The sequence below is a fragment of the Microtus pennsylvanicus genome, chromosome 8 (assembly GCF_037038515.1).
Source record: "Microtus pennsylvanicus isolate mMicPen1 chromosome 8, mMicPen1.hap1, whole genome shotgun sequence".
Classification (NCBI taxonomy): domain Eukaryota; kingdom Metazoa; phylum Chordata; class Mammalia; order Rodentia; family Cricetidae; genus Microtus; species Microtus pennsylvanicus.
This window is the reverse complement of record NC_134586.1, coordinates 9,516,188-9,541,332: the sequence shown is the minus strand read 5'-3', so window position 1 is coordinate 9,541,332 and position 25,145 is coordinate 9,516,188. Positions and strand designations below refer to the sequence as shown.

Here is a 25,145-nt window from a genome sequence, read left to right as displayed (position 1 = left end):
CTGCAACTTGCTCTATAGACCAGGCTGGCCTTGAATTCATAAAGATCCACCTGCCTCCTGAGTGCCGTGATGAAAAGGCATGCACTACCACTGCCCAGCCAATATTCTTAATTGTGAATATATAAAATCAATTATTTCTCTAGGTATTATTTGCATTAATAGTGCAGAAACCCTAGGGACAAGAGTGATCTAAAAGCAGGTATGAGAAACCAGCCAAACAGTAAAATTTGCAAAGCTGTCCAGCTGTTTTGCTCCTGCCATTAGGTTTTCTCTAAAGAGTATGAAGCAGGGTCAGTGAGATGGTTGAGCAGGTAAAGATGCTATGTAAGCCTAGCGACCTGCATTCACATAAAGGTGGAAGGACAGAGCCAGTGCCACAGAGCTGTCCTCTGACCTCACGTATGCATGACCCAGACAGCAAACACATACACAGTAACAATAATAATAAATATAAAATATGTGTCTATGGGCCCAGGCATAGTGGTTCACGCCCATATGGATAGCACTCGGGGAGGGGAAACTAGTAGGTTAGGAGATCAAGTGTGAGGCCAGCCTGAGGTCCATGAGGTCCTGTCTCAGAAAAAACAACGGCAGCACGCACTCACGCAGTCCGAGAACAGGAGATAGAGTGCTGCTGAGCCAGTTTTCGTGGAATCGCTCTTTTTATTTGCATCTGTATTTTAGTCAAGTAAGGAGTGTTGGTATGCCTCTCATAAACACTAATGACAGTTGTAATTGGTATTTTGTAATTAAATTTAAGATCATTCATCAATAACATTGAATGTTCCCCACTTAGTTATATGTTGTCTCTGTTTCCTAGCATGCCTATGTACCTGACAGAAGGTCAATGCCAGCTGGCCTGGCCTTAGCGGCTGTTAGTCCCCAGAGCCTCCAAGGCAGAACGGTGAGTGTGATAAGTTTGCTTATCATTTGCCTACTTTATTTGCTGCCCAGAAAGGCATGAAGCTGCCATGGCTTCTAAGTGTGAATTCTCAGACGTCACCTGCAGAAGAAAACAGCACCACCTTTGTGATACAGATTGTACAGCGAAGAATGTAGACTCATTTAGTCATGTCAACATCTTTTTTGCCTTCCCCTAAATGCCCAAATAAAGGAGAAAGTTCAAAGTTTACTATTTAACTCTGGATTTTTGATTTATTGTCCCCTTTATCTTCAAAATAAAAGCCAGGCAGGCATGGTGGTATAGAGAACAATGGCTGTGAGTTAAGGCCAGCCATGACTTCCTAGCATACAAGACTACTTAGCTGGAGTTTTGTTGTTGTTGTTTTGTTTTTGATGTTTCGTTTCTTAAAAACCCAAGTAGCTCAGTGGTGAGCGCTTGCACAAAATATACTAGACCTGGATTCAAGACCAGCCACCCCTATACCAGTGGTTCTCAACTTGTGAGTCTTGACCCCTTTGGGGTTGCATATCACATATTTACATTATAATGCATAACGGTAACAAAATTACAGTTATGAAGTAGCAACGAAAATATGGTTTAGGTTCCCCTCAAGCATTAGGAAGGTTGAGGACCACTCCTTACACACACACTGACTTTGGAGTGATAATTAGGAGAAGTCCAGCCAGCATCTGTCTGGCCACATAACAGACCTTCTGATGTCTTTTCCCTGTGCTTTTGTTTTATTCTGAGACCAAGTCTTGATAGGATGTGCAGCCAGCCTGGTCTCGGTCGTTGTTATTGCTTGGCCTCCTCAGTGTTGGGATTATGTGAACATACTGCCTGCCTCACTTGGCTTTTCTGTGAAGTTTAATATAAATCAGCCACTTTAGAGCCAAAACTCCATTGACGTATGTATTTACACAAAGAAAGACTATACATGATGATGGTTCATGCCTTTAATCCCAGCATTCCAGAGGCTAAGGCAAGACTGAGAGTTGGAGGCCAGCCTGGGATACAAGAGGGGAGAATCAGACAAAAAAAACCTCAGCGAGTATATTTTCTATTATTTGAAGTGAGGATCTTTCATATCAGTTACTCAAATTTAAAAAAAAAAAAAGTGGCTTTTCCTTTGCTTTGGCTTGTTTTTTGTTGTTTTGTTTTTAGGCAAGGTCTTGACCTAGCAGTCTTCCTGACGCAGCCTCTGGAATACTGAGATTACATCACCAACACTGCTGGAATGCTTTTTTGGGCTACTCTGTTGTCAATAGATTAGTCCTGTTTGCTTGGGGATATGATTTTTAACACTCATAGGATTGATGGTGATGATTATCTAAAATTGTCTTCCTACAGTAATCAAAACAAACTCATCTCTTTTTTTACAAATGTCATATTTCATCATACACATTTAGATAATAGGGAAATAGTTCCTGGATTTAAAGTGATTGCCATGTGTTTACTAAAGATGGTGAATATATTTTATTAAAAAACAAAAACTAAGTTGTCGTGGTGGTGCACACCATAATCCCAGCACTTGGGAGACAGAGGCGGGCTGATCTCACAAAGAAATCCTGTCTCGAAACAAAACAAAATAAAAAAACCCAAACACTGTTAAATGCTAGATTGTGGATCAATCAGGCAGAAGCAGGGCTGTCTTGGAGTAACTACTGGCTGTCTGGTATTTTCTCTTCCACTCTGCTCCCTCTAGTGGCTGTTCAGGATCAGGTTTATTTACCATCATCCCTGCCCTTTTCCAGCCAATAATGCCTCTCTTTTTTTGGCCTCAAAATGTGACTGTGCAGCTACCTTATAGTCTTCTGTTCTTTTGAAAATGCTATCATTTTAGTCCATACACAAACTAGTTTAGTTTGGATTTTCTGTCAGAAATCAACATGAAGTTTAGAATATTCCAATCTACCAGAGTATAACAGTCCCTTACTCTACCCTCAAGACCTCGAGAGCAGAACCTGACGATCAGGGGATAAAGCCTCTCCCAGAGTCATGAAGTCACAAGGCGCCCTTCTGAGTTCAGAGCAAAAACAGATGGGCTTTTATTCCCCCCGCCCCCCACTTACTGCAGTTTGAAGTCACATGCCCTGAACACTGTCGACTATTAACTATAAAAGCCCGTTGCCTTCTTTCCGTATGTGGCCACCTTCCTCGGAGGGGCCAGTGGGAAGGTGTAGTTTACTTCAGTACTGAAGTCAGTACTGAAACCATGCTGTGGATCTCCAAAAGACCTTCATGGTATAGAAAATGGGGCACAACAGCAAATGAGCTGGGCATGGGCAACGTGAGCTCAGCCACGCCCGGCCTGGGACGCTAGGGGAAGAGCCCCTTTCCCCACCCTTGTGCTCTGCAGATGTGAAGGGGTTCACCCACTGTTTGTTGAAAGCCTTCCTCCTCGGGATTCATAGTAACCACAGGGGAACCAGAGTCTCTCGTTTCCAGAGGGGGTGTGCAGGCTGGGTGCTGGGGGACACTCAGAGCAGTATTTGCTTTCCTGTTTCCCCCCCTAAAAAGTAGGACTGATACTTTAGTCGTAAGAATGCTGCAGAAGCTCTATTGGCTGCATGACCCAAGGTGACTAGCCTCACAGACCGAATCTTAGAGTTCGGAAATAACACCCGAGTTTTACATCTCTGAAATGTAATTTATTCACTTGTTCTTTGACATGGTGTGGGATGGGCCAGCCTTGTTTTGTTGCTGGAAGTGTCTTAGGTGTGGTGTAAGCATCCTGCTGACATCTTCCTTGAGCAGCTTAACGGTTGTTAGCAGTTCTCTGTGCAAAGCGTGATGGTTGGGTTTGTGAAATACTCTGGAGAGTTCTGAGAAAATGCCTGCATCCCCTGTTGTTTTGCTGTAAAGTAACACTATTCCTTCTGTCTCTCTAGATGGCTATGCATTTATGTAGGACCTATCATAGTGCCTAGGCACTATGATGCCAACCGTAAGAGGAAACTTGCCAAGAAATCTTGGTTTAATGTCTGTCACTTAAGACAACAATTAATCTGTTTTCCACTGTTTGGATTCTTAAATTGTACTCCTTCAGCCAGAGGAGCTTACGCTGCTGCTCATAAAGCTGAGACGGCAGCAAGCGGAACTGAGTAGTATCCGGGAGCATACCTTAGCACAGCTCATGCAGCTGAAACTTGAGGCCCACAGCCCAAAGGTCAGCTATGGAGACGTGTGTCGGGCATCATCACTCATCAATGCATCCTGTGTCCTTGGTGTCAAGCATGAGCCTGTACCATCCTCGCAGGGACATGACAGTCTCCTATTGACCCTTTGAGAATTCAGCTCATTTTCATGGCTGTGCAGTCGAGAAAACACAGCTGGTTGGGAGGAGGAAGGAGGGAGCTCAGTGAGGTCTCGAGACAGTGCCGCTGTTCGGTACATACTATGACTTCCACAGCTGATAGGACAGTAAGGTACCGAAAGCCTGTGTTCACACGAAGCAGTAAGCTGAAAATTCATCGTAAACCCTTGTTCTTATGGGGAAGAAATGAAGGCATAATATTTCTCAGCTCTTGTGGTTCCAGCACTCAGGATGTGGTGCAGGAGGATGGGGAAGTTGGAGGCCGGTCTGAAATCTCTCAAAGGGTTAATAGCTTATTTGTGTGTGAGGAGGGAGGGAGTGTGAGGCTTCTACCTGCTAAAGCCATTGCAAGCGTTTTCCTACTTAATAACTCAGTGTCTATAATTTTACACACTTGGTGATGTCATCTGTGCCCTGACAGCATGTTTGTGAAGGTTGTATGCTGTGATGCTACGCTGTTTTGCTTGTTACCAACTGACCTTTTGATGATTTGCTCTTTGTCCCTCTTTCCTTGACCGATGGCTGCTAGAATGAAATTCTTTCACATCATCTTCAAAGGAACACCATATATTTGGATCATCAGGTGGGGTTTGTAGAATTTTCTTACTATCACACCAAGTAGAACTTAATGATTATAGTACAATTTGTATGGCTACTTAAGGATCTCAACAATAATAATAATAATAATAGTGTGACTTCTACAAGTGACAGTCAAGAACACTGACCAAAAGCCAAAAGGCATTTGTGAGGGTCATTGGAGGATTCAGAGACTGAGTCACCTAAGATCACGAGCCTGTATGCGCTCTGTTTCTTTCCTTATATCTCATGACTATGCTGACGAAGTGAGCTTTATCAGAGCTGGGAGCAGCCAGTGAAGGAGCACTGTGAAGGGTGTCCCCCTGGCGGCTGGGGGGTGGAGGGAGCATTGGTTCTGGATTCTGCATGGAGTTTGCTGGAGGCTGCCTTTAGTTGCCCGTGCTGCCTCCTCCCACCATTCAGTCTTTGCCCAGTGTGCAGAGCCTGTTTCACAATGGCCTTGGTATCTTATCAGACATAATTTCTGCTAACAAATGAATTCTTTAATGCAGATCAAGCTAAGCCTTCCTTTGATTTGAGTGTTTTACCAAATAAGTTCCTACAGGAAATGTTATAAGACAGGTGTTTACAAATTCAAAAAAAGCGGTAAATGCAGCTCTATAGATTCAATATTAAAAAAGATTTTATGCCAGGGCAGCCGTTTGTAGACACATTCAGTCATTTCATTTTAAAGAAGCATACTTTCTTAGTATGTAATTTACATACTTCCCATTAATTTTTCTATGATTTTTGCCTATTGGAGTGCTTCAGAAATCAGCATTTTGCTACCCACGTTCAGATCTTCATTGCAGAGCCTGGGCTGATTTTGACAGCAGTATAATAAAGATGCGTACCTCACATTCTATAAAGCTTATGGGCAATCAACTGTCTTTAAACTTCCTCTGCACTGTAAACTAGCACGCATGACAAGGTAGCCCACGGCCCTGGCACAGCAGTTCAGAGGCAGGAAGATCAAAGCATCATGACTGACTGACTGTCTGTCCCAGAAAAGTTTACCCGACTAGTAAATGACCGAGCAAACCATAGGTTATCTGAAAACCTGTGGGGTATTATAAAAGTAGCATAAGCATGAATCGGGTTACCGAGAACCTTTGGGAATAAGCCCAGTGGTTTTCTGTGGCTTATTGGTAATCTCAGTAAATGCGTTGTGAAGTTACGGGGACAGAACTTTGGGGATTGCCTGACAGAGGAGTCTGCCACACCCACCACTGTACCCGGTTCCCAGAATGGCGCAGATGCCATCTCAGGCTTGTGTGCCATCATAGTCTCTAGGCCTGCGGTTACGCCATGCTAGTACCCCGTTGTAGTCCAGTGAGATGTGGTCATCTGTGCCTCTGTCAGCAGAGCTGTCAAGGAATTTACAGTTACATTAGCTCCACTTTTAAATTTTATAATTATAAAAATGGATGTTTTGAGTGATACTTTGTCTGTAAGTCTAACTACTTCTGATAATAAACATGTGGCTATTTTTAGATACCTGCTAAGATTTAAAACTTTTATGAACAGAAACTCATCTATAGATATCTAAATGTGTATAACCTTCAGATCACCTTGGGGCTCGGCAGATGGCCCAGTTGGTAAAGTGCTTGTTGGCCATCCCCAGAGCCCAGCATGGGGAACACACTTGTAATCCCAACACTACCGTGGTAGAGACAGGTGGTCCCTGGAGCAGTCTAGCCAGCCAGCCTAGCCAAACCTGCAAGCCTCGGGTCCTTACAGGCTTCAAAAGGTGGGTGGGGTCCCAAGATGGATGATCCTGAGAGAAAACAGTGTTCGCCCCCTAGTTCAGACGCATACACATTCACAAAGGGTTACCTAAAGAAAAAAATACATTTAAAAACTGTTTCTAGTGATGTATTGAAATGAAAATTTTTGATCTGCATCATGCATTGGATATAACTATAGCTATACAATATGTAAAAATGATTATAATTTTAGTTTAGTAGAGTTTCTCATTCAGCTCAAACCTTTGCAGCTGTCTGTCTGGTTCCTGCCAGTAACTTGTTTGAGCTGACCAGGTATGTTATTTTTGCAGGCAGTTTTGGATGTCTGGGATTTATAGATTGACTCATCGGTTTTATAGAACCGCAAATTAGCAGATCAGAGGAAGAGGCTCTGAGCAAACTGTAAAGTACACACGTCGAGGAGCGTGTTCTGGCTGATTCTCCCTCTCAGCTCCTGCTGGTCCCCACTCCCATTAAGTAGAAGCGATCAATACAGCCTTCCTCTGGCCTTCTGTGGGTGCCACAGCCACCCAAAGGAAAACTTGAATTCATTTAAATTCTATTAATTTCTAACATGATTTGTGAAAATAGAGCCAGAAGATATCCCCTGAGCTATTTCAGAGGTGAAAACAGGAGACAGGCACGTTGAGCGCCCAGTCTGAAGAGCTTGCCTCCTGGTCTCAGTAGCTTGAGCGCTGGAACATGACTTCTCGGCGTCTCCTCTGAGGACAGGTGGCTACTGAAATGGGTGTGGCGGTCCATACCCTTACTCCCAGGGCTCAGGAGCTGAAGTGCCAGGGTTGCTAGGAGATGCATATAGTAAGTTGTAGGCCTGCTGGACTACACCCTTAGACCCTGTCTCACAAAATTAAAACATAGAGAACAAGAGCTGTCCAGTTCTGTGCTGGACTTCTCTCTCCTGCTTTCTGCTTTCCTCTGAAATGCACTATCACAGCTTGTTAGACAGCACTGTAGTAAACTATTTGAGATCTGTATTTTTATGCTGTTGTTATCTACTCTCTGGGAATTCCGTATTTCACTCATCTCCACTCCCCCAGGCTCCCCACAACACATCTCCCTCCCAGCGCCATGTCCCCCTTTCCATAAACCATTGAGTCAGTGAGCTTGTCTCATTTGGTTCTTCCAACCTCCCTTTCCGTTCTAAGAGCAGTGAAGAGAGGATTTAGATGGTTCTCTTCCCCCCCCCCCCCCCATCTTCCTGCCCCTGCCAACTTTCAGGGAAGACAGTACTAACAGAAGCTAACATATTGGGAATGGTGGTTCAGAGAAGACAGGAAGCAGCAACACAGGCGAGCGCCAGGCAGCAGGGGCTGACGTCAGGAACTAAAACCTTTTACAGTATATCTTCTCAAACAGTATTAAATGCTTAGGAGGTGGCAAGAAAGTCACCTTTAATACTGCTTTCTTCTAAATTTTCTTTTAGATTTTTATTTTAATGTGTATGCTTCACCTGCCTGTAGCTAGGCACAACACGTTTGTGTCTCCAGAAATCTCTTCTCTTCTTTCCTGCCTAGCTATTGGCCATTCGACTCTTTATTAAACCAGTCAGAAGATGCCTTAGGCAGAGACAGGTCTTTACAGTGTACATAAAGACTAATGCACAACAGGAAATGATACCAAGATGAGAGCAGAGTGTGGACAGAAAACAAAAACTGGACGTCCTCCTGTTAAGCTTTGACAAATGAGCAGACTAAACTGGGTAATCATCCTGGTGAAGCAGACAGGAGTTGGCCCCACCCTTTAGTGTCCTGGGTCTGAGATTGTCTGCCACTGCCCTGAGGCTGTGTTTGCGTACATAAGCCCTGGGTGGGTTAAGTACCAGTACTGCTGCAAAGATGAACTGATGAGATGTGGAGAGATGGCTAAGTCGTTAAGAGTACTGGTTGCTCTTCGAGAGGACCCCAGTTTGATTCCCAGTACCCAGTGTGGCAGCTCACAACTGTCTATCACCCCAGTTCCGGGGGATCTGATGCCTTCTGGATTCTGCATGCACGTGCTGCACAGATCTGCATGCATGCGAAACACCTACACACATAAAACAATTAATTAAAAGATGTTCACAGTGAGCTCTCTGGCACAGGCCCAATATTCCCAAAAGTAAACGTCTTCGTCTGTGGCTTTTACCTCTGGCAAAAACACTTAAAGCAAAGAGTAAATAGGATCGCAAGGAGAGTGTGAGTCATTCTGTCCAGGGGCTGAGTTCCTGTATCTGCAGAGATCCCCAGGTTGCACAGGCGAGTTTCCCGGGAATTGTGTCCATGGGCGAGGGCCCACTGTCCTAAGCAGGCTTTTGGCTCAGAAGTTTAGATTATCCTGTGCATTGCGATGTTTTATCATCTATCCTAATATAGAGTCATTAATTGGCTCCATTGATGGAGGAAAAATCCGGCTGCAGCACTGCACTTCGCCAAGTGAGGCTTTTATGGCCTCTGTAGAACAGGATCGTCATGTTTGGCCATGTACTCTGCAAATGCTGTGGACGGTGCACTCCTAAACCCTGGGAGAATAATCACAAACACCTGCCTGCTTAGAAATGCTGAAAATTTTGTTAGCCATTTACTCTCCATTTTGGAACGCTTGTCTTTTGGATGCTTTGGCTAACTACAAAGCCCGCTGTATGAAACTGTACTTTTCTAGAAGGTAGAAATATAGCTGGAAATGTCAGTCAGTGCTTTCAGCGTGCCCTGGTAGGAGCTCAGGAGTTACTGAGTCCTTGCTGAATAAGTTTTATTTTAAATGTCCTTGAATGGGGGCCTGGGGAAATGGCTCAGCAGTTAAGAGCACTGGCTGCTCTTTCTTGCCATCCTGAGTTCAATTCCCAGCAACCACATTATGACTCACAACCATCTGTAATGAGATCTGGTGCCCTCTTCTGGCATGCAGGGATACATGCAGGCAGAACACTATATATGTGATAATCTTAAGAAAAATTTTAAAGTTCTTAAATGATTCTACGCATATATGATTATACTGTGAGAAAACCCGAGTGTATAAAAATGCCTAGAGTGTATGAAAATGCCTATTAAGACTAATTTTAATAAAATGCGTTATCTAAGTGATAAGAACGTTGGGTATTATAAAATTTTAATATCCTTAGAGAGCTAATTTTTTTCTGACTAGTCTTAAAAAGAACTGGCATTTGGTTTCAGTTTTATTAGTGAATAGAGTTAAACAGTATTGTTTTACTCCTTCTAAATCCACAGCTTGTCGCCCTCTAGAAAGTTTATTGTCTTTTTATATTTAATGCTTTACCATCTAACATATGTGGAAGTGGCTGTTAACTGGCTGTATTGATTAAAGTAGACATGATTTAGCACTGTCGTAGTTAGGCTTATTTTATAACCATTGGTGTATTTTATAGCTTTAGGTGCTTGCTTGAAACTATTGGTGTGGATTAAGTCTGTGCAACCATGGGGTGAAATGTAAGCAACTGCTGCTAGGAAGATACTAAAGTAGAGGATATATTTACAGTGTCGTCTTTCAAATCTACCTGTGCTGTAAACTGATGTTTGCTGTATGCTCCTCCTGATTTGAAATAGATGAAAGAAAATGAACCTATTATCACCATGGTTCACACAATGATTGAGAACTCGGCGCTAAGACCGCAACTGTACCAACAAGTAAGGTCTTGGTCAGTGAATGACACTGCACTGTCACCTGCAAAACCCCTCAGACCTCCTCATGACATCGGTGTCTTCACATTTTGTTTCTGTTTGTCTGAGAAGCCACACTTCATCCATGGGCCCCGAGATGCTGTGGTACCCTGAGCATGGCTTTGCTGAACCCTTGCCGTTGACTATCCCATGTGTCATCTTCCTAAGGCTTTTGTTTACATCCTGTGGTCGAGAGATACTTGGAGGTCTGCAGTACACTTAGCTGAAGTTACTAGGTGTCTGTGTGTTAACTCTGAAGGCATTGCAAATGCTTGGCAGGGAGAAAGATTTGAAAACCTGTTTCCTTTGAAGCCCAGCCCTGCAAACCTTTGCAAGTCCAGAGTTCGTTCATTCCACCTGTGTGGGAGGTGGTGATCTGGTTTCTATACTGATGGAGTGGAGCCTAGCCCACGGTTGTAACATAGGAGGGCTGTTGGTTCCCCTGTATTAGCATTCCTGTGCATCCATCTGGGCATTTACTCCCCTTCCTGCTCCTTTCTCGCATATCCCCAGTGTGTCAGGGAGTTGGCAGGCTTTGCCTTAGGAAGCTTGGTAACCTGCAGATCTGCAAAGGAAGTCACGTTCCTATCCATTGCTTCCACTTATTATTTATCCATGGTCTAAATGTTCCTGGCTCTGTGTTCAACGGCATCAGCTTCTTCCACTTCAGCCCCCTCCAGTTCTCCAGTTCTCTGGGCAATGGCCTGGTAGAGTATTTTTAAACCATAACAAAGAGGAAAGAATTAACTCACATGAAAAATGAATATGGATCCTAATTCAAATGCGAGAAGCACCAGATAAAGGAAGCTTGTGAAAGGCCCAGGTGCCTCTGTCCTTGAAGTGTGCTTGTGGGCAGGGCACAGGACTGCTTGATGCCGAGAGGTTAGGCCTCCTCTGGGCCCGGTTTTCAAAATGTTTAAATGGCTGAAAACATCTTTAATTTGCAAGAGAAGAGATGACCAAAATACTAAATATTTAAAGTTAAGCAGCTTTACTTGTAGAAGACGGAAGGGACACCTTACCTTTTAGTGTAACTGTACACATGTATAGCACAGCCCTCCATGGTGCGTGTGTGAACATCAGAGGGCATCTCCAGGCTCCAGCTCAGTTCTCCAGCTCAGAGGCCATCTCTCCACCTCTATAGTTTTGTCCTGGGACTGCTTCCTCCTAAGTGCTGGGATGATACTACCCAGGCCACCAAGCCTGGCTGAGACCACCTTAATTTGCATATTCTCTTAGGTGGCCTCCTGAAAACCCACCTGGACAGAGGGATGTCTCCAAATTGACCAAATAACAAAGATCTAAAGTTCAGTAGTAAACAAGTATCAAATTATTGTTTTGTTTTCTTATTTTATGTGTGTGGGTGGTTGGCTTGTGTCACATGTGTGCCTAGTGCCTGAGGAGGCCAGAAGAGGGCATCAGAGCCCCTGGAACAGACAGGCTCGAACCCAGATCCTCTGGAAGAGTGGCCAGTAGTGCTGAGCTGAGTCTGCAACTCCTGGGTCAAGATTTTTAAAAATCTTCTGAATTCGTTGGTGGTTCAACATGTGACACTTCCTGTGCTTTGGGCTTTATAAGATGGCGACTACTCGTGAGTTCTGAGGAGGCGGATGAGGCGAGCCAGCAAATGCCTGCGGTGCTGTCCGCATTGTTGGCTGGTTGTTTTGGTGGCGGTGGTAATGGGTTTTTTGTTTTGTTTTTGGGGGACGGTTACTTTTTTGGTTTTTTGAGACAGGGTTTCTCTGAATAGTCCTGGTTGTCCTGGAACTCACTCTGTAGAGCAGACTGACAGAGATCCTCCTGCCTCTGCCTCCCTGGTGCTGGGGTTAAAAGAATACGCCACTACCACCTGGCTACTTTTGATTTTTTTTTCAATGTTTTTAAAATGTAATAGAAAACTCTTTTGGAGTGTGTGTGTGTGTGTGTGTGTGTGTGTGTGTGTGTGTGTGTATTTGGTTTTTGTTTTTATTGTAGTTTGGTTTTTTAGTTTTGGATTTTGTTTGTTGGCAGGAGTTGGGTGGTTTTGCTTTTTTTGTTTGTTTTGGGTTTTGGTTTGGTTTGGTTTGGTTTGGTTTTTTGGACAAGGTCTCACCACGTAGCTCTGGCAGCTCACTATATAGATGAGACTGGCCTCAAAGATCCACCTGCCTCTGCCTCCTGCGTGCTGGATTAAAGATATATACCTCACCTTGCCTAGCTCTAAAAGTTACATTTTAATTAATATGATTTATTTTAACTTAGCACCAAAGCCAGCGTTAGTGAAAGAGAGAAAAGCTAACAGTAGACTAAGGCTTAGTGATGAGAGTGTTTGCCAGCCTTGCTAGATTCTGGGTTCCATCCTCAGCACAACTAAGGAGGGAGAAAAGAAAATGAAACCAAGGAGAACTGACAGAAGAGGCTCAGCTGCAGCTCCTAAAGGCAAGGCGGGCTGACTAGATAGCTCAGTGAGCCCTCACCCCAGGCCTGACAGCCTGAGTCGGACCCCTGAGTCCTACATAGTAAAGGAAGAGTTATCTTCTAACCTCCGCGTGTGCGCTATGATAGGGGTATATCCCCCCCCAAACACAGACCAAGAAAGGCTTGGTTTTGAATGGGGGTCTTTGTGTTTTAGGAAAGTACAGTGCTATTGCTATTTAGTAGCATACTATTGTGATTCCAGCTCTTGGGAAATAGAGACAGGAAGATCATGAGTTCAGAGACATCCTTGCCTGGGTGTTTGTGGTGGTGGTAGGGGTTTTTTGTTTTTTGTTTTTTGTTTGTTTGTTTTTGGGTTGTTTTTTTTTTTTTTTACCAGTCTGGTCTTCATGAGATCCTGTCTCAAAAAGGAGTTGAGGTGCTGGAGAGATTGCTCACTGATTAAGAGCACTAGGGACTCTTCCAGAGGATCCAAGTTCAATTCCTAGCATATATATATATAGTGTGGCTTAAAACCAACTGTAAGTAACTCTAACTCCTAGGAATCCAACACCCTCTTCTGCCCTCCATGGCCACCTACACATATATAGCATGTGCACATAAATTAAAATAATTTAAAGACAATGTCCGTTGATACAATAAGTATTCTGTGAATATGATATATTCAGCTGACTATAAAGACATCACTCAAAAGCTAGAGCAGCTGGATGAGCTGACCCGTGCCCACAGTCTCAGCACTATGGAGGATGGGTATAATAAGTTCCAGGCCAGCAGGGCTATATCACAAGGCCCTATGGAAAGGTTGTGACTGTGCAGTAAACACTTCTGTTGCTATGGCAACTCATAGGAAAGTCTTAAATGGCTCTCTTGAATAGAAACTGAGGTCCTAAACAGTCACCATCAACTCCGCTTAGTAGACTGGTTTTCTTTTCCTTGGTCCTTGGACACAGATGCAGTTTTACTCTTAACCTCCATATAACAGTCTGCATACAAGTGTCATGGTCTAGTAAAGCTGCTTTGCATTTAACTTTAAATATGAAGCAAAATTACAGGAACATCTTAATAGCACAAGGCCTCTCACCTTTAAGTTCTTCAGTGTGGGCCTTCTCCAGTTGGTATCGTGGATAGAAACATTTTAAACCTCGCTTCTTGTCCCTTTTCCAGGGGAAATTGTCAATGCTTCCTTGGGTCCAGGTGCTTTGGTCTAGACTTTTGTGGGGATGCTATTGGCTGACCTCTACCTGCAATAGCAAACAAACATTCTTTTACCGTCAGATTCATTTTTCATGGACTATTCCTTTCTATAAAACCTTGTGGCTTAATGATCATTCTGCACACCTGAAATAGTCACGATTCATTTGCATGAGGTATGTGAAGTAAAGTCGTAAGATGAAATGTGTAATTGAAGGATTTATTCATATGTTTGAAATGCTTGAATTTTTAACCTTTTGATCTCCACGTTTCTAGATTCATTTAGTGCTCTCCGCTGTTTGTTTTCAAACTATAACAGGCAAGCCCTATCTTTACAGAGGGGACATATAGCCAGACATTCTTACGGATTTGTACATGTGTATGTAAAATGTAGCTCCCGTCTAGATTATGCTGGGGAGTGTTACTCCTGAACTGACAGTGAGTGAAATTGTACCATTTAATAACCATACGTCAAGGTTCAGCTCAATCTTGCCTAATGTTTCTTTGTTGCTGTCAATATCAAATGAAAGTAAGATGATGTGTGCAGGGGCTGTGGTGTGCTCTGGGTATGACAGACAATTATAAGAACATTTAAATTTTTTCAATGTACGGCAGAATAATTCCTTACAAGGCTGTAAGTGTTGTGTGCTCCGTTGTGGAGTGCTTGATAATCATGAGTGAGGTGTTGAGTTCAGTTCCCAGTACTACAAAAATAATAATCGTTTTCTACAATATCCTACAAATGCTGTCCGACACAGATATAACCTCTTGTGCAGTCTGTTTATTCATAAGTTACAGCATAGGCTTTCAGTTTTAGGAGGTTTCCGGTGATTTTCTTTTGCAATTAAACCCACCCTTTTCCTCATTATCTTTTAGTTCTTAAGACAGAAGAACCAGATAAGTCTCTATTGTGTATGTGTGTTTTTATTGCATATACGTATACGGTGTGCTATGGTTCTGTTAGCACGGTTGTGCTAAGATGTGCTGATTTGAGTGCCCACACTGTCTGAGTGTGTGTGCACTGTGGCAGATGCTTTTTCCTGGATGTGCTGACGCAAACATTTGGTTCAGTGCAGCTGCTGTGGCTGTGTTTGTCCATTTTCCATCAAAGTAATGTTTAATGGAAAATAATAATTTAATGGAAAATGGAAGGTGCTATATTAATTTTGTTTGGCCAGCTTATTGTTTGGCATATTCTTATGTATCTTGCCTATTGTATCAGTGCTAAGTGTTTCTCTACTTTTGTGATGGTTTGTGCTTGAATTAAATTTCTAGAAGTATAAAAATCATTAAAATCCCGCTTGTGATTTTGACAGAAGTTTTAAAGTGTTCACTGTAGACTATATATTACTTAAATATGATTTTTAAAGTTGCTCTGTGGCATTTTTTCTTATAGCTGTCACAAGATGAATGTAGAGGCCCATTGTACAAATCCAGACCCGAAGAAGTGGATATTGATGTAAGTATCTCTGACCTCCAGACAGAACTCTTTGTAGACCAGACTGACTTTGAGCTCAGAGAGATCCTCCTGCCTCTGTCCCTCAAGTACTAGGATTAAAGGTATACAGCATGAAGCCCAACTATTCAGGAACCACATTGGTCCATTCCTCCCACTCCAGCAAAGCTCGGGCAGGAGGAGTTGAGGAGGTTCCCAGCCAGCATAGATGAGGAGACTTTGTCTCAAATAACAAAGAGACAAATAAATAAATAAGTGGTTTGTACTAGGGCTGTCGTTGGGCAGTAGAGCATGCGCTTATGATTCCTGAGACCCTGAGTTCCATCTCCAAAGCCAGAAGAGAAAGGAAAACATCAGTTATGGTAGCATGTGCCTCTGGTCTAAGACGCATCCATGGTTGGTAAGGGTGTTTGGAGATGTGTGAGCACCCTGTAACTGTTTGTCTATTGTTTATTTGATTGGAGACATCTGCCTGCCTCTGTCTCCAGAGATTAAAGGCATGCGCTGTGTTCCCTGCCACATTACTGTTGATGGTTCTCATTGACATAAAAATGCCCTGAAGGGGGAAAGTGTAACCAGAGTATAGTGCATGACAAAAAATTTCAATTAAAAGAATTAATTTTTACAAAGTTCTACTAGATATTCCATGATTGTTATGATTGTTTTAAATGGCTCCCTTCCCTTTCTTACGGGAAAGACTTTAAATTGCTAACAACAGACGTCTTCTCTTCTAGACCAAATTAAGCAGATTGTGTGAACAGGATAAAGTGGTCCGCGCCCTGGAGGAGAAGCTGCAGCAGCTCCACAAGGAGAAAGTAGGGCCATTCCCTTTACTATGTCCAGTCAGTGTTGCTGCCTGTGCCGAAGACAACGACACGGGTAGCCAGAGTTACAGGAGTGTATCCTCTTTATCCCAACAGTACACACTCGAGCAGGCCTTGCTGTCTGCCAGCCAGGAGATAGAGATGAATGCAGACAACCCAGCTGCCATCCAGACCGTGGTGCTGCAGAGGGATGACCTGCAAAACGGACTGCTGAGCACATGTCGAGAGCTCTCCCGAGCCACTGCCGTGAGTACTGCAGTTTTCCCAGAAGCCCGGAAGTCCTGGCTCTGGACCTGGTGTCACAGCACTAGAAGACTGAGGCAGGATGCTCGCTGAGCTCAGGCTGAGGCAGGATGCTCGCAGAGTTCAAGAACTACCTGATAGTGGAGTCAGTTCAGAATTGGCATGTGCAACTTAGTGAGAACCTTTCTTTTTTAGGGGGCTTGGGGAATGGCGGGGGATTTCAAGGCATGGTTTCTTTGTGTAACAGCCCTGGCTGTTCTCAAACTTGCTGTACACACCTTTATTCCCAGCACTCAGAAGGCAGAGCGGGCAGATCTCTGTGAGTTCAAGGCTAGCCTGGTCTATAGAGCAAGTTTCAGGACAGGCTCCAAAGCTACAGAGAAACCCTGTCTTGAAAAAAACAAATAAATTAATAGAATAGGATAGGATAGAATTAGCAGATGATGCAACTTTACCCCTGCACTCCTGGGGATCTACCCAGAAGACTTGTCAGCACACCACAGAGACATGCTCATCCAAGAGCTAAGAAATGGAACAAGCCTAGATATGCCTGGATATGCATAATCTTATAAATGCCATACATATACACCATATATATACACCATGGGCTCTTTGTTTTTGCATCCATAAAGGTTAAATCATGGCATTTGCAGAAAAATAGATGGGACTGAATGAAGTCATTGCATTAAATAAAATAAGCCAGACTCTTTCTCTGAATGAACTGTGCCTTGAAAAAGGGAAACCACAGAGGAGAGTGAGTTGTAGCAGTTTTGTTTGGGTGCTGGAGGTGTAACTCAATAAAACACTTGCTTACTGTGTTCTTGGCTTCAGGCTCCAGCACTGCCAAAAGATATTTTTATTTTGCCCAAAATAAACCATACAGTTTCCTGAAATCTTGGGATGATTTAAGTATACTGATAATACAGTTAAAACTTGGGTCCCCTTGTAAAATAATGCAATAAAAAAATTGACTTTAGGAGCTGGAACGAGCCTGGAGAGAATACGACAAGTTAGAATATGATGTGACTGTCACCAGGAACCAGATGCAGGAGCAGCTTGATCGCCTTGGGGAAGTGCAGGTAGGACTGGCGGGTGGTCTGCTTTAGCCTGAGCAGCTCAGTGACAGTCCGCTCCTCGTCTTTGCCTTTTACTGACCCCTGAGGAGCCCTAAGGTGCTTGTGCTTCTTGGTGTTTCACATGGTTCCCTCAGCATGGTACTCCCTCGGCACTGTGGTCTCAGTACTGCGTTCAGTGCTCACAGCACTGTGGTCTCAGCGCTCAGCTCAGCTCTCAGAGCTTCTGTGAGGTTCAGACTCACAAGTCATCAGTGATGGCTGATACAGAATTGTTCGTTATATGCTTTGTTTTTTCCTCTGGTAAGTGTCGCCTTTGTGGCTCTTGCAGATGCTGACGTTATAAATGTGCCGCACCAGACCTATTTATCGAATACTGTTTATTTCTCAATGATATTTTTTCGAGGCTGGAATGACTGGCGGCTTAGCCCTTCAGAGCACTTGCTGCTCTTCCACAGACCCCCACATTGAATTGGGAAGGATTGGGAGGGGTGGCCTTGTTGGAGAAGGTGCGCCCCAGCCCACACCAGGCTCAGTGTCTCTCTCTGCCTGTTGATCAGGGTATAAAGCTATCGGCTGCTGCTCCAGCACTATGCCTGTCTGCTTCCAGCCATGATGATCAGGGACTAACCTGAGAGTGTAAGCGAGCCCCCAGATAAATGCTTTCTTTATGGGAGAGTTTGCATTGGTCATGGTGTCTCCTCACAGCAACAGGACAGCTTCTGAGACAATGTGTATGTCACCTATGTGGGCACCCTCGGAGGCCAGAGGAGGACATTGGATCTCCTGGACTAAGTATTGCATGTGTCTGTGTGCTTTCCAGTGTGGGGTCTCTGGAAGAACAGCAAGTGTTCTGAAGTGCTAAGCCGTCATTCCAGCCCCAAGACAATTACTATTTCCCTGCAAGGGTCATACAGTTGGAACAAAGTCTTGCAGCTCTGTGATTTTAGCCTGAAAGCATGATATGGGATATTAGAAGTAGAAAAGTGAATTACCAGAGCAGAGTCACAGTAGTGATTGGTGTTTGTATTGCAAACACGTTTATTTACTTCTGTCAATCCAGTGTTTCTTATGTTCTAGAATTTAGGAAGTAACACAGGAGCCCTTATCCTCAGAATAGGTCCCATGCCTTTCAGTGCATCATGAAACCACAAATAATATCGAGCCCTGTATAATAAGGGTTGGGAGGAGGTGATCCCCAGGGCATTGATAAGTACTCAGCATCAGCCAGACCACTAAACTGCTCTGGTCCACACCAGCAGCAGCAGCAACACACTAGCGCCTGTGGCTGACCCAGCAGCGCAGAGTGGCTCCTTCTGCAGTCCAGTGCTTGGGTAGTGAGGAGGGCGGTCTTTGTGCTGGTCCAGCACACTCCCCACCATTGGCTATGAATAGGGAACCAGTGAGAATGGATCCGTAGTGAGGGAGCCCACGGAGAACCGCCTGTGGCTTCCTCTCTGTCCTCAGGGACTTGCGTCTATCTTGTTTTACCTTAGGAATGGTAAGTTCTTGTTTTCCCTTCTCAGAGTGTGCCTACCTGGGACCATGAAGAAAGCACACTGCAGACGTGTACCTAGCACCCTTGTGTCAGAGAAACTTTTTCTCTTTTTATTTCATAGGTTCACATGTTTTATCCTCAATATCCTGGGTACTTGTAGTGGGAGCTGCGGGCCGCGTTCCTGCCGCCCCAGCTCCTGGCCGCCTGCTCCTGGCCGCCTGCTAGCTTATGCCCCGAAATAACAACACACAAATTATATTCTTTTAAACACTGCTTGGCCCATTTCTATCTAGCCTCTTCTAGGCTAATTCTCACGTATTAATTTAGCCCGTTTCTAATAATCTGTGTAGCACCGCTAGATACGCTTACCGGGAAGATTCTAGCCTACGACCATCCTGGGTTGGAGCTTCATTGCGTGTGCCTCAGAGAGCAGAGCTATAGTGTCTGCCTGGGAGAGGGGAGCATGGCGTCTCTGAGCTCACTTCCTCTTCCTCCCAGCATTCTGTTCTGTTTACTCCACCCACCTATGTTCTAACCAATAAAATGGGCCAAGGCAGTTTCTTTATTTTTTAACCAATGACCTTCCTCCATCAGGTACTTATAACTAGTGAGACTTAGAACTTTGACTTTTTTTTTCCCCAACTTATTGTTGACTTAGTTATTTTCCTATTGCCGTGATAGAAAACCCTGTCAAAAAAAATCTTAGGGGAGCCGGGCGATGGTGGCGCACGCCTTTAATCCCAGCACTCGGGAGGCAGAGGCAGGCGGATCTCTGTGAGTTCGAGACCAGCCTGGTCTACAGAGCTAGTTCCAGGACAGGCTCCAAAGCCACAGAGAAACCCTATCTCGAAAAAAACAAACAAAAAAAAAAGCATCTTAGGGGAAGAAGGGCCTATACTTGGCTCACTGTTCCGAGGGATAGAGCCATTATAGCCGGGAAGATGTGGCAGCAAGAGCCAGAGGCTGGCCTGTAGGCCTCAGGAGAGAGAGCGAGAATGGGAAGGGAACTCCACCTAGTGTGTGCTTCCTCTAGCAAGGCCCTGCCAGCTGAAACCAAGTGTTGAAATGCATGAGTCCCTGGATGACATTTCCAGCTCACGTACCACAGTGACCTGTCCGTCTTTACCAATAGAGCGAATCGGCAGGGATTCAGCGGGCACAGATTCAAAAAGAACTTTGGAGAATTCAAGATGTCATGGAGGGCTTGAGCAAACATAAACAGCAAAGAGGCTCCTCGGAAACAGGTGGGTCCGCTTTGCATGTCTGTGTTCAGCTAGAAAAATCTGTCTTTTTAATGGGGCACAGAAGTTAATAAACTAGAATTAGAAGTTTGGCAGCCATGGCCGCATAAAGCCTTGTCCTGTGTGTATGATGCTGACCGTACTTCAGCGATTCCTCTCTTCTGAATCTTCTCAGTGGGAAAAAAAAGATCTCACTCTGTAGACCAGGCTGGCCTCGAACTCACAGAGATCCGCCTGCCTCTTCCTCCCGGGTGCTGGGATTAAGGCGTGTGCCACCACTGCCCAGCAAGGATGGTGATCATACACAGGTTTTTCCTTTTAATAGTATTTTATTTTTCTTTGAAAGTTTCATGCATATTGTACACAATGTATCTTGACCATACCACCACAGCTTCCCTCAGAGCTGTCAACACCACCTTCCTGTATTTTCTTTCCCTTTTCTTGTTTCCAACCAATGTTTGTAGTTCCTGTTGCTGTTAGCCTGCTGACTGATCTGGTTGGCTTTCCCCTCCTGAGTGTATGTGATGCTAGCCGCCTGTGACACTGTATAGATTAACTACTGGATCCTTCTCCATACTGTTGAACATGTGCAGTTTCTGGAGTACTGTTTCGGTATCGTCTAAGTCCTTCTTCCTTCTGTAGCAGGCACCATTAGGCATATAACAGAACATCCTTGCTAGTCCCCACGGGGTTCCACAGTATGAAAATTAGTACCTCCTGCATTCTAAAGGATATGGCCAGACTGCTGTCATCAGAGAGCACTGTTTATACTTTATTATAGTATATAATAATGCTTGAGGAAACCTATTTTCACATATCCTTTCTTTTTCTATATTTAAGGTTCTTTTTGAAATTTATTTTATGTGTCCAGGTATTTTGTCTCCATGTTTGTCTGTGTAACGTGTGTCCATAGAGGCCAGACAAGGGCACCAGATCCCCTGGAACTGGAGGAACTGGACTTTTTCAGCCCATTGTAAGCCACCAGAAGAGCGCTGAGAATCCAGCCAGTGCTCTTAACCAGTGAGCCATCTCTCCAGCTCCATGACCATTTCTTAAATTTAGTATTTAGAGCAGGTATTGGCAGCACATACCTTTAATCCCAACACTCAGGGGGCAGAAGCAGGCAAATCTCTGAGTTTGAGGCTAGCCTGGTCTACAGAGAGAGTTCCAGAGAAACCCTGTGTTGGAAAACTAGAAAAGACACTGAAGGCTAATCCATGTAACCCTAGCTCTCAGGAGGCTGAGGCAGGGTAAACTTAAGCTCCATAGCAAGCTCCTGGAAACACACACAGTGAAGGTGTGGGGACAGTGATGAAGGCTTCGTGTGGATGGGTGAGTAAGTGGGACCAGGTGGCCAGATGGCTCACTGGGGAAGGACGCTGGCGGGCAGGACTGGAGACTGAGTTTGATTTCTGAGGCCCACCAGGTGAAAGGACAGAGCCCACTTCTGGACTGTCCTCTGACCTCTGTGTGTGCAGACAAAGTAAATGCATTTAATTTAAATGCTTTGTTTTTGATTTTGATTTTCAAGACAGGGTTTCTTTGTGTAACAGCCCTAGCTGTCCTGGACACCTGTAGACCAGGCTGGCCTCTTAACTCAGAAATCTATCTGCTTCTGTCTTCCAAATGCTGGGATTAAAAGCATGCGCCAATACTGCCCAGCTTAATTTAAAATTCTTAAGTAAGCTAACTGAAATCATTCTTCCTGCGGGTTTAGGAAGGTTTTCTTAGTATAAATAGTTATGTTTTCTGATTTTCCCAGTAGGTCTGGCAGGATCAAAGCCTTTCTCAGCAGCTAAGTACAAAAGCGAGGTAAGTTTGGTTTGTTCTTGTAACTAACTTTAAATGTTAACGAGTGAAATTAAAAGTTAGTCTTCTCTATTCTTGAAATAAATAATTTTTAGCCTACCTGGAATGATCATGCATACCTGTAACCCCAGTACTCGGGAGGTTGAGGCAGGAGGATGGCAAATTTGCGGCCAGCCTGGGCTACATAGCATGACTCTTTCTCTGGAAAAAGAAAAAGAAAAAATAGAAATGTCTTTTAAATGTATTTAGATCATTTTAATCTTGAAATGTCACTGACTTGGTAATTTAGTGTCTTAGTAATTTCTAACATGATTTTTCTTCCTTAAATGTGAAAATCAAATTAGTACTACTTTTCATCTGCTAGAGCTTTAACATCATTGTGCTTTTTCTAAGTAATTTGAATATTTATCGTGGCTTCTTATCTTTGATAACATTTATAGGATGGTTGCTAGCTAAAATTGGCTTGGTCATGCATGCCATAGAGAATTTATAACAACAAAGAGATACTGTCAACCTAACTGAAAAAAAGTCTGTGGCCTTGAGTTTTGTTTAAAAGCCAAAAAATTCTTTTCCTTTTTCTCTCAAAATCATCAAAAATACATAATAATATTATTTTTTATTATTTTTTTAGTCCCCCTGGTTTTACAGTAATTTCCCATAGTAATCTATCTGGGTAGATAAAGCTACCCCGGAAGTGTAGGAGAAAACAGATATGACACTTAAAACCCCGTTGTTTACTCTCATGCAAAATTGTTTTGGTTTTTCAGTGTGAGACTTTTGGCTTGGCAGTGTCCCTTTAATGATATTAAAGTAACTTTAAGTTAATGTAGCAATGAAAAGAGTTTAGAAATGCTTAACCCGATCTGCTTATCTAAATAAGGTGACTATTCTACAATCTTTAGGAAGAGGAAGTAGTCCCACCTCGGCCTCCACTTCCTCGGTCCTATGACTTTACCGAGCAGCCTCCCATAATCCCCCCTCTGCCCAGTGATAGCAGCTCCTTGCTCTGTTATAGCAGGGGCCCCGTGCATCTGCCTGAAGAAAAGAAGATTCATCAAGTTCAAGGATATCCAAGAAATGGATCTCACTGTGTAAGTGGCTGGAATAGCCACAGAATGATTTTATATACCCACCCATTTTTGAAAATTAATTTATTTCATACTCCTGCTTATTTTTGCTATAACTCCATTTTTTAGCTAGTGCTTTTTTGTTTGCCTATAACATTGCCCTTTGTTTTTCCAATTTACATTTTATCATTTTTTTAATATTCTCATTTTAATATTTCATTATTCATAAAGTGGTTACTTTACACATTCTGATCTAACCATATTTTAAATTCGCCACTTCAGAGTGTTAGAGGCAAATAGAATATTTAGCACAGAAAATAGCAAAATGAGTGGAAGGTGGGCAGTTTAGGAAAACCCTGAAAGGACACAGGGAGCAGGGATTGAAAATGAGGGCTTTAGTGAGCAGCAAGGAGACTGTCATGAGCAAGAACAGTAAGGGACCTAGAATCAGGCAGATGGATTATGAGATCAAGGCCAGCAGACCCTGTCACCAAAAGCAAAACAAGAAAATGGACCTTAATATTTTGAGAAATACAAAGTATTCTCTGACAGAAATGTAGTTTGGGGTGAACGTTACTTACTCAGACTTACTTCTAGATGGAAATTTATTGCACTGTATGGTTATTTTTAAGCCTTAGTTTGATCGTGATAACAATGTAACTTTGAGCCCGGTATGATGGTGTCCACCTGTCGCCAGCACTCAAAAGAGAGGCTGATACAGGAGAGCTATGGCTCTAAACCAGTGTAGGCTGTGCAGCCTCCGAGGGGGGTGGGGGTGGGAATACATGCATAGAGGTCAAAAGGATCAGGAAGTCAAGGCCAACTGGGCTCTACGAGACCTCCCTCCAAAGGAGCCCACATTTAGTTCTTTGTACCTACATAGCAAGGCACAGCCACCCGGAATGGCAACTTTAGGGAACCCAACACCCTTTTATGGTCCCTCTGGACACCAGACATACCTGTGTGGTACACTTAGAAACACGCAGCCAAAACAGTGATGTACATAAAATAAATCTTTAGAGTGAGTGCAGAGCCTTTGGTTCAATCCATACACACAGAAAAAAAAGGGGGGGACTTTGTTTTTAGGAATATTCTTAATTTTAAAACAGTAAGTTTTGCTAATTAAAATAAATTTTTTTTCCTAAGAAAGGGGGAAAAACTTTGAATTAGTCTTCCTACTCAGTTGGCACTTGACAGGTATAATGCCCTATCAGAGTTGGGGTACTCAGTTGCCATGTGATATGTGTTTCGGTTGAGCCCAGGACCTTACACACTAGACAAGGCTGGCAGTGCCAAGCCTCCTACCTAGTTGAGGTGCACAGTAGACGATGACCGTGTCGTTTTTATTATTGTTGTTGCAATCACATTGTCTTCCATTCAAGGGTCCAGATTATAGACTCTACAAGAGTGAGCCAGAGTTGACCACAGTAGCTGAAGTTGATGAATCTAACGGAGAAGAAAAGTCAGAACCGGTTTCTGAGGCGGAAGCTCCAGTTGTTAAAGGTCAGTGTTCACAATATTTTATCTTCTCCTTTCGTGGTTCATGTTGTTTTTAGATATTTTGGTGTACACCCTCACCCAGCATAGACGTAAGTCCATAATCTCATATCTAAAATCTTTGGGATCTCTTTGAATTTCTCAAGACATTAAAAAAATGTCTTGAGCTGGGCATAGTGCTGAATCTCTGTGAGTTCAAGGTCAGTCTGGTCTCTGTAGTGAAGACAGGACTATCTTCACTACAAGGACAGTCAGGGCTATATAGTGAGACCTTGTCTTGGGGGAAAGAAAGGAATGCTTTAACCCAGACATGGTGACACAAACATACAGATTGCTGAGTTTGTGTCCAACTAGGGCTACTTAGCATGACTCTGCCTCCAAGAACATACATAAAGGGGGCAGAGTTGGCTCAGTGATTAGGAGCACCTGGTGAGGACCTCGGTTCAACTCTCGATACCTGCATGGCAGCTCCCAGCATCTGTAACTCCAGTTGCACAGGATCCAAACTCTCTGACCTCTAAGGGCACCAGGCATACACAATGTGCACATACAAACATGCACATCAAATAAATAAATGTTTAAAATGTGTTTTTTAAAGAAATTAAAATGAAATAAA

General features: G+C 43.6%; 1 protein-coding gene across 44 annotated transcripts in view; it reads left to right on the top strand.

Annotated features, from left to right (window-relative positions):
- The window catches only part of Plekha5 (pleckstrin homology domain containing A5), a 166,802-nt gene that overhangs the window by 123,648 nt on the left and 18,009 nt on the right, over window positions 1-25,145 (top strand). For 8 of the 44 annotated variants that reach the window (XM_075982402.1, XM_075982407.1, XM_075982400.1 and 5 more), the window contains 13 exons: window positions 821-904; window positions 3,954-4,073; window positions 4,750-4,803; window positions 10,102-10,182; window positions 14,698-14,733; window positions 15,218-15,280; window positions 16,012-16,092; window positions 16,198-16,347; window positions 17,322-17,423; window positions 20,048-20,159; window positions 21,922-21,968; window positions 22,868-23,056; window positions 24,415-24,535. In XM_075982402.1, coding sequence (XP_075838517.1) covers window positions 821-904; window positions 3,954-4,073; window positions 4,750-4,803; window positions 10,102-10,182; window positions 14,698-14,733; window positions 15,218-15,280; window positions 16,012-16,092; window positions 16,198-16,347; window positions 17,322-17,423; window positions 20,048-20,159; window positions 21,922-21,968; window positions 22,868-23,056; window positions 24,415-24,535 — 1,240 coding nt within the window. Of the gene's footprint in view, window positions 1-820; window positions 905-3,795; window positions 3,850-3,953; window positions 4,074-4,749; window positions 4,804-10,101; window positions 10,183-14,697; window positions 14,734-15,217; window positions 15,281-16,011; window positions 16,093-16,197; window positions 16,348-17,321; window positions 17,424-20,047; window positions 20,160-21,918; window positions 21,969-22,867; window positions 23,057-24,414; window positions 24,536-25,145 lie in introns of those variants that run through there. The other 36 variants (XM_075982422.1, XM_075982408.1, XM_075982401.1 and 33 more) reach the window with 23 other exon arrangements.